General features: G+C 41.5%; 1 protein-coding gene across 1 annotated transcript in view; it reads left to right on the forward strand.

Annotated features, from left to right (window-relative positions):
* The window catches only part of PMM1 (phosphomannomutase 1), a 91,905-nt gene extending 83,335 nt beyond the window's left edge, over nt 1-8,570 (forward strand). Inside the window, exon 8 of the mRNA XM_073549427.1 lies at nt 7,856-8,570. Coding sequence (XP_073405528.1) covers nt 7,856-7,978 — 123 coding nt within the window. The 3' untranslated portion in view covers nt 7,979-8,570. The remainder of the gene's footprint in view (nt 1-7,855) is intronic.
* Nucleotides 8,571-9,209: the final 639 nt, after the last annotated feature.

The following is a 9,209-nucleotide window of genomic DNA, read 5'->3' on the forward strand; positions in this document are numbered from 1 at the left end:
GGGACTAAATGACCGGATCGATCTATCAGTATTTTTATAAAAAATGTTATATAAAAAATTGTATGTAAAGTTATTTAGATTATAATCTTCCTATGATATTGTAAAAATATAGATTATCTTGTAAATCGATATGGAAAGATTTATTCTTTACTAGTATCTTGCACTCTGTATATTGTATAACTATATATTTTTTTGTAAATGTTTGTTTCACAACTTGTTACGTATGTTAATTAGTAAGGTCTGTGATCCTATAAAGGGAATGACCTTTAGCTAATCCCCTCACCTGGACCCGTAGAAGCGAGTAATCGCGAAACGGCCGTTGTCCGGCACCTCCCTCCCCTAGCATTCCTCTAACGTCCTGCATGTCCACAGATTTGATGGAATTTATGTGAAATAAAGATGCAGTTTTTCAGCTATATTGGTGAGTGCTGCATATATTATGTATATACAGCAGTCTCAGTGTATCCTATGTGATGTATATACACCAATATCAGTGTATCCTATGTGATGTGTATACAGCAGTCTCAGTGTATCCTTTGTGATGTATATACTCCAGTCTCATTGTGTCACGGGGCAGTAGTGGGAAAACAGGGGACGAAGAACCTGGGCCCTGAACTGCCCCTCAGGCTAAGGGGGTGCCCTGACTTTCCTTAACTTGGGGGTACACTTGATGGTAGTCAGGCCCAAGTCACCGACCTGTCCCTATCTCCTGTTTAGCCCTGAGCTAAACCCCCAACCCCCTCCCCAGGAGGTGAGACAGGGACAAAAAAGTGAACTGCACCAATAAAACACAAGGAAAGATAAGACCGACACCTCGGGGTTAAATCAACTAGAAAACAACACTTAGCTTTATCTCCTGCAATGCACCAAAGCAGAGTTAGGCACCAAAACATGGTAATGCAACCCCTGGCAAAAATTATGGAATCACCGGCCTGCAGTTGTTTAATTTTGTAGAAAGAAAGCAGATCATAGACATGGCACAAAACTAAAGTCAATTCAAATGGCAACTTTCTGGCTTTAAGAAACACTAAAAGAAATCAAGAACAAAAAATGTGGTAGTCAGTAATGGTTACTTTTTTTAAACTAAGCATAGGGAAAAAATTATGAAATCATATAATTCTGAGGAAAAAATTATGAAATCACCCTGTAAATTTTCATTCCCAAATCTAACACCTGCATCAAATTAGATCTGCTCGTTAGTCTGCATTTAAAAAGGAGTGAGCACACCTTGGAGAGCTGTTGCACCAAGTGGATTGACATGAATCATGGCTCCAACACAAGAGATGTCAATTTAAACAAAGGAGAGGATTATCAAACTCTTAAAAGAGGGTAAATCATCACACAATGTTGCAAAAGATGTTGGTTGTTCACAGTCAGCTGTGTCTAAAATCTAGACCAAATACAAACAACATGGGAAGGTTGGTAAAGGCAAACATACCGGTAGACCAAGGAAAACATCAAAGCGTCAAGACCGGAATCTTAAAGCAATATGTCTCCAAAACAAGAAATTCACAACAAAACAAATGAGGAACGAATGGGAGGAAACTGGAGTCAACGTCTGTGACCGAACTGTAAAAAAACGCCTAAAAGAAATGGGATTTACATACAGAAAAGCTAAACAAAAGCCATCATTAACGCCTAAATAGAAAAAACAAGGTTACAATGGGCTAAGGAAAAACAATTGTGGACTGTGGATGACTGGATGAACATCATATTCAGTGATGAATCGCGAATCTGCATTGGGCAAGGTGATGATGCTGGAACTTTTGTTTGGTGCCGTTCCAATGAGATTTATAAAAATGACTACCTGAAGAGAAAATGCAAATTTCCACAGTCATTGATGATATGGGGCTGCATGTCAGGTAAAGGCACTGGGGAGATGGCTGTCATTACATCTTCAATAAATGCACAAGTTTATGTTGATATTTTGGACACTTTTCTTATCCCAACAATTGAAAGGATGTTTGGGGATGATGAAATCATTTTTCAAGATGATAATGCATCCTGCCATAGAGAAAAAACTGTGAAAACATTCCTTGAAAAAAGACACATAAGGTCCTTGTCATGGCCCGCAAATAGTCCGGATCTCAATCCAATTGAAAATCTTTGGTGGAAGTTGAAGAAAATGGTCCATGACAAGGCTCCAACCTGCAAAGCTGATCTGGCAACAGCAATCAGAGAAAGTTGGAGCCAGATTGGTGAAGAATACTGTTTGACCCTCATTATCTCCATGCCTCAAAGACTGCAAGCTGTTATAAAGGCCAGAGGTGATGCAACAAAATACTAGTGATGTGTTGGAGTGTTTTTTTGTTGGTTTGTTTTTCATGATTCCATATTTTTTTCCTCAGAATTGAGTGATTCCATAATTTTCCCCCTATGCTTGGTTTAAAAAGTGACCATTATTGACTACCACGTTTTTTGTTCGTGATTTCTTTTAGTGTTTCTTAAAGCCAGAAATTTGCCATTTGAATTGACTTTAGTTTTGTGCCATGTCTGTGATCTGCTTTTTTTGACAAAATGAACCCCTTTTCTACATTGGACGTAATATTCCGTCCATGTGACCTGGGCCCTAAGTCCCATGGACGGAATATTACGTCATAGCGATCAGCCGCGCCCACGTGGTGAGCACCGCTGATCGCGGCCGGGTGTCAGCTGATTATCACAGCTGACACCCGGCACAATGTGTCAGGGGCGGTCACGGACCGCCCCGACACGTTAACCCCTTGCACACCGCAATCAAACACGATCGCGGTGTACCGGGGGTTAAAGGGAAGCATCGGCAGGGAGGGGGCTCCCTCCGTGCTTCCCTGAGCCCCCCACCGCAGCACAATGTGCAGCGCTGCTGCGGGGGTCTCTTTCCCTACAGGTCCCCGGATCCAAGATGGCGACGGGGACCTTCGGGGGCCTGTAGGGAGCTGACTTCCTCAGTGCCTGCAAAGTGCAGGCATGAGGAAGTCTGCGTCTATGCCTGTGACAGATCGCTGATCTGTCACAGTGATCTGTGATGTGACAGATCAGCGATCTGTCACAGGACAGTTATGTCCCCCCTGGGACAATGTAATAAAGTTAAAAAAAAAAGTGTAAAAATAATTTTTTAAAAATCGCTAAATAAATTTAAAAAAAAAAAATATTCCCTAATAAATTCATTTTTTGAAAATAATAAAAAAAACAATAAAAGTACACATATTTGGTATCGCCGCGTCCGTAATGACCAGCCCTATAAAACTGTCCCATTAGTTAACCCCTTTAGCGAACCCCTTAAAAAATAAAAATAAAAAACGAAACAAAAAATAATGATTTATTATCATACTGCCGAACAAAAAGTGAAATAACGCGCGATCATATAAATATCCATGGCACCGCTGAAAACGTCATCTTGTCCCTCAAAAAAAGAGCCACCATACAGCATCATCAGCAAAAAAATAAAAAAGTTATAGCTCGCAGAATAAAGCAATGCAAAAATAATTATTTGTTATATAAAATTGTTTTCATTGCATAAAAGCGCCAAAACATAAAAAAAACCTAAATGAGGTATCGCTGTAACCGTACTGACCCGAAGAATAAAAGGGCTTTATCAATATTACCGCACGCAGAACGGTGTAAATGCACCCCCCAAAAGAAATTCATGAAACGCTGGTTTTTGTTCATTCTGCGTCCCAAAAATCGGAATAAAAAGCAATCAAAAGATGACACGTGCCCGAAAATGATACCAATAAAAACGTCAACTCGTCCTGCAAAAAATAAGACCTCACATGACTCGGTGGGTCAAAATATGGAAAAATTATAGCTCTCAATATGTGGTGATGTAAAAACTATTTTTACAATAAAAAGCGTCTTTTAGCATGTGACAGCCGCCAAACATAAAAACCGCCATAAATAGTAAATCAAACCCCCGTTATCACCCCCTTAGTAAGGGAAAAATAATAAAATAAAATAAATGTTTTTATTTCCATTTTCCCATTAGGGCTAGGGCTAGGGTTAGGGCAAGGGTTAGGGCTGAGATTAGGGTTAGGGGTGTGTTGGGGTTAGGGTTGGAGTTATAATTGGGGGTTTCCACTGTTTGGGCACATCAGGTGCTCTCCAAATGCTACATGGCGTCTGATCTCAATTCCAGCCAATTCTGCGTTGAAAAAGTCAAATGGTGCTCCTTCCCTTCCAAGCTCTGCCATGCGCCCAAACAGTGTTTTACCCCCACGTATAGGGTATCAGCCTACTCAGGACAAATTGCAAAACAACTTTTGGGGTCCAATTTCTCCTGTTACCCTTAGGAAAATAAAATATTGGGAAAAAAATGATTTTTTTATTTTCACGCCCAGGCGTTATAAACTTCTGTGAAGCACTTGGGGGTTCAAAGTGCTCACCACACATCTAGATAAGTTCCCTGTGGGGTCTAGTTTCCAAAATGGGGTCACTTGTGGGGAGTTTCAATAGTTTAGGTACATCAGGGGCTCTCCAAACGCACATGACACCCGCAGACCATTCCATCAAAGTCTGCATTCCAAAACGTCACTACTTCCCTTCTGAGCCCCGAAGTGTGCCCATACAGTAGTTTTCTCCCACATATGGGGTATCAGCGTACTCAAGACAAATTGGACAACAACTTTTGGGGTCCAATTTCTCCTGTTACCCTTGGGAAAATAAAAAAAATGGGGACTAAAAGATCATGTTTGTTGAAAAAATAAGATTTTTTTTATTTTCACACCCGGTCGTTATAAACTTCTGTGAAGCACTGGGGTTAAAAGTGCTCACCACACATCTAGATAAGTTCCTTAGGGGGTCTAGTTTCCAAAATGGGGTCACTCGTGGGGGGTTTCCACTGTTTAGGTACATCAGGGGCTCTCCAAAGGCAACATGACACCAGCAGACCATTCCATCAAAGTCTGCATTCCAAAACGTCACTACTTCCCTTCCGAGCCCCGACGTGTGCCCATACAGTAGTTTTCTCCCACATATGGGGTATCAGCGTACTCAGGACAAATTGGACAACAACTTTTGTGGTCCAATTTCTCCTGTTACCCTTGGGAAAATAAAAAAATTGGTGACTAAAAGATCATTTTTGTGGAAAAAATATGATTTTTTAATTGTACGGCTGTACGTTATAAACCTCTGTGAAGCCCTTGGGGGTTCAAAGTTCTCACCACACATCTAGATAAGTTCCTTGGGGGGTCTAGTTTCCAAAATGGTGTCATTTGTGGGGGGTTTCCACTGTTTTGGTACATCAGGGGTTTTCCAATCGCGACATGGTGTCCGATCTCAATTCCAGCCAAAAAAGTCAAATGGCGATGCTTCCCTTCTGAGCTCTGCCATGCGCCCAAATAGTCGTTTACACCCACATATGGGGTATCAGCGTACTCAGGACAAATTGTACAATAACTTTTAGGGTCCTGTTACCCTTGGAAAATAAAAGTTGGGGGTGAAGAGATCATTTTTGTGGAAAAAATATGATTTTTTAATTGTACCGCTGTACATTATAAACTTCTGTGAAGCCCTTGTGGGTTCAAAGTTCTCACCACATATCTAGATAAGTTCCTTGGGGGGTCTAGTTTCCAAAATGGGGTCACTTGTGGGGAGTGTAGTTTTTAGAATGGTGTCACTTTTGGGTATTTTCTATCATATAGACCCCTCAAAGTGGCTTCAAATGTGATGTGGTCCGTAAAAATAAAATGGTGTTGCAAAAATGAGAAATCGCTGGTCAACTTTTAACCCTTATAACTTCCTAACAAAAAAAAATTTTGGTTCCAAAATTGTGCTGATGTAAAGTAAACATGTGGGAAATGTTAGTTATCAAGTTTTTTGTGTGCCGTATCTCTGTGATTTAAGGGCATAAAAATTCAACTTTGGAAAATTGCGAAATTTTAAATTTTTTTTGCCAAATTTCCATTTTTTTCACAAATAAACGCAATTTATTTGAATGAAATTTTACCACTAACATGAAGTACAATATGTCATGAGAAAACAAGGTCAGAATCGCTGGGATCCTTAGAAGCGTTTCATAGTTATTACCTCATAAAGGGACAGTGGTCAGAATTGTAAAAATTGGCCCGGGAGTTAACGTGCAAACCACCCTTGGTAATGAAGGGGTTAAACAACTGAATGAACATCCTCCAAGGCCGGTGATTCCATAATTTTTGCCATGGGTTGTAGCTGAAGGTCCACTGCACTCAGTCAGCTCCTAACTCCAGCTTGGTTTGTCTCCAAAGAGGAAGTGTATCACCAACAGTTAGCTGCAGCACCTGGTGACCTTTTAAAGGAAGGTAGGAGTGGTCACCACCTACATAGCAAATAGACCAGCCATGCAATTACACCAGCAGCCACCGGGTGAAAAAACTGATATTAACCCCCGATGACCTGAAAGAAAAAAAGGTTTAAATGTGAGCAGCCCAAACTAACACAGATCCAAAAATGGATTGTGACACATTGTATCCTATGGGATTTATACAGTGTATCCTATGTGATGAATATACAGCAGAGTCTCTGTTAGGCGTCGGGTTCCGGACGCTGCACAGCGGGAATCCCGAGCCTTGCTGTCGACGGTCTCCCATTCCTCTTCAGCCGCAGTGGAGCCTGCTCAGCAGACTCCTCGATCCCAGCATTCTGCTCACACCAGCATTGTGGGCTCGGTTGCTGCTGCCACCTCTGGTCCAGTTGTGGCAATGCAGCCTGGCCAGCAGCAAAAGACTCCAGAGTCTGTCCTTCCTTCGGTCCACTGAGCATGCTCGTGGGACGATCTCCCATTGGGGATGGGGAGTCACATGCTCAGGTCCTTCTCCTGCTCACATTGGATCTTCAGGAGGGTCCCGGAAGGACGTCGCTATAAAAGGTTCACATGGCCGCCCTGCCATGCGCTATGATAGACTCTGAGGCTATAGTGTTTAGTGTATGTGTGATGACGGATGTATGAGACTGGTGATTGACTCATTAAGATTCCCCCTCCTTGGATATTACGCATGAGTTAGGGTTTAGGAATCAGAGTCAGCACCGTAGCTCTGACACTGCTTAGCGCCGCAGTGTAACTACTCATCTCTCTCTCTAGCGCCCTGGGGCATCGGCCAGTACAGGCCTCTTGAACCACTACTACCACAGCGTCCGCCAGAGTAGCGCCAGGGCGGACATTGCACCCGCTCAGAGCGGTGGTTCACATTGCTGTGATCTGTGATCTTAACAGGTCTCATTTATTCGCCGGCTGGTGCAAATTCCGTGGGGTAACGGAGTTCGTCCCTGCAAGCACCGAGTCAGTGGTTACCCACCGGTGTCCGGCTTCCTCCTACACTCTTCTCTCCTCATCACTTAGCTGCAGTTTGTCACCTCTGCACTGTGGGCCCCGGGCTGCAAATGCACCTCATATCTTATTCCATCTTTATTATTTGGTGCGTTACGCCAGCCCGTAACAGTCTCACTGTATCATATGTCATGTATATACTATAGTCTAAGTGTGTCCTATGTGATGTATATACTACAGTCTCAGTGTATCCTATGTGATGAATATATTACAGTCACAGTGTATCCTATGTGATGTATACAGTAGTGTATCATTTGTAACGCATACAGCAGTCTCAGTGGGCTTAAACCATAATCTCTTCGCAAAATAGAATGAGATAGTTTTAGGTTCTCAAAACCATCATGTAGAAAGCTTTTGGGTTTGTTGGTGGAATACTGCTTGACATCAAAGTTTAAAAAATTTCTCTAGATAGCTGTATTTTATTAAGCTTGACGGTAGGCCATGCACGAAAGAGGCTTTGGCCATTAGACATTTCAGCTGGCGGTCACTTTTTTAAAATGAAGCAATGAGTAAGTAACCCATTTCATGGTTTATGGAGCTGATTGATTAATTGCTGAACAATTATTTCTTCCATAGGGTGGGAACGACTATGAGATCTATGCTGACCCAAGGACGGTTGGACATACGGTTGTGTCACCGGAGGACACAGTTAGGAGGTGCCGGAAACTGTTCTTCTCCGAAAGAAACCATGAACTTTGAAACAGTTTATTTATGATTTAATGAGAATTGGACCATTGATTATTCTAGAAATACTTTTTATTAGAGAAGTCAAATCATCATAGTGGACCAGAGAGCAAAGCTTATCATTCTGTAAGTACTGATATACAGTAAGTGTGACCATTGAGGAATACTAGCAACACTTGAAACTGGACATTGACTGGATGAAGCAGAGCGGCCAACATTCTCAGAACAATATAAGATAATTTACAAGATGCCTCATTATTATTCAGCTGCCAAAGAGGAGGAACAGTAAAGCAACATGCAAAGACATTACTAATGACGTTCCTCTTGGAGGTATATTCCAGATGTTAATATGTGAGCTATACGTGATTGTATATGGGACACACTGGATGTTATATGTGATCTAAGATGCCAGCCTCATCACAACTCCCATTGTGTGTGATGTAGTAATGGGTGTCTTGTGTTTGTAGACAATCTACTGCTTATGAAACTAGAATAAGTACATTCATGTTTGTTGGTGTTTTAATCAATATTTATCAGTTTTCCAAGTGTTAATTGTTATTGAATATAGAATTATAGAAGTCCTCCCATTATTTTTTATATTGGCTAACCCTGTGTTACTGTTATGTAGATATATTAATAGACTTAATGATTGCCACCTTTCTCTGGGGTCCAGCACCGCTCCGCTCCTCTTCTGTGTCACCTGATGGTGATTCTGACTCTCTGGATCACACTTGATCCTATGCGTAAGCCGAAAATGGCTTTTACAACTTAAGTCAATGGAGCCTTTTTCTGACATTCCATAGGCTTACGTTGTAAAAGTCACTTCCAGGATTTATCGGTGTCTTTAAACCGGAAAACTGGCTTAAAAAACTTGGAAGCGTAGCACATTACAGAATGCTGTAGGTAAGCCCCTGATGCCTGTGGCCGCAGCTGATAGGCAAAAAAATTGATGACAGATTCCCTTTAAAAAAAATAGCCTAGACATGGTTGGTGTCTATGAACTCGTAATGACCTGGAGAATCATAACGGCAGGTCAGTTTTAGCATTTGGTGAACATGGTAAAAATCCAAAAAGCAGTTGTGGGATTGCACTTTTTTGCAATTTCACCGCACTTGGAATTTTTTTCCCGTTTTCGAGTACAAAACATGGTAAAACCAATAGTGTCGTTTAAAAGTACAACTCGTCCTGCAAAAAAACAAGCCCCAACATGGCCATATTGACGTAAAAATAAAAAAATGATGGCTCT

The sequence above is a fragment of the Dendrobates tinctorius genome, unplaced genomic scaffold (assembly GCF_039654945.1).
Source record: "Dendrobates tinctorius isolate UK_male_01 unplaced genomic scaffold, ASM3965494v1 ptg000159l, whole genome shotgun sequence".
Classification (NCBI taxonomy): Eukaryota; Metazoa; Chordata; class Amphibia; order Anura; family Dendrobatidae; genus Dendrobates; species Dendrobates tinctorius.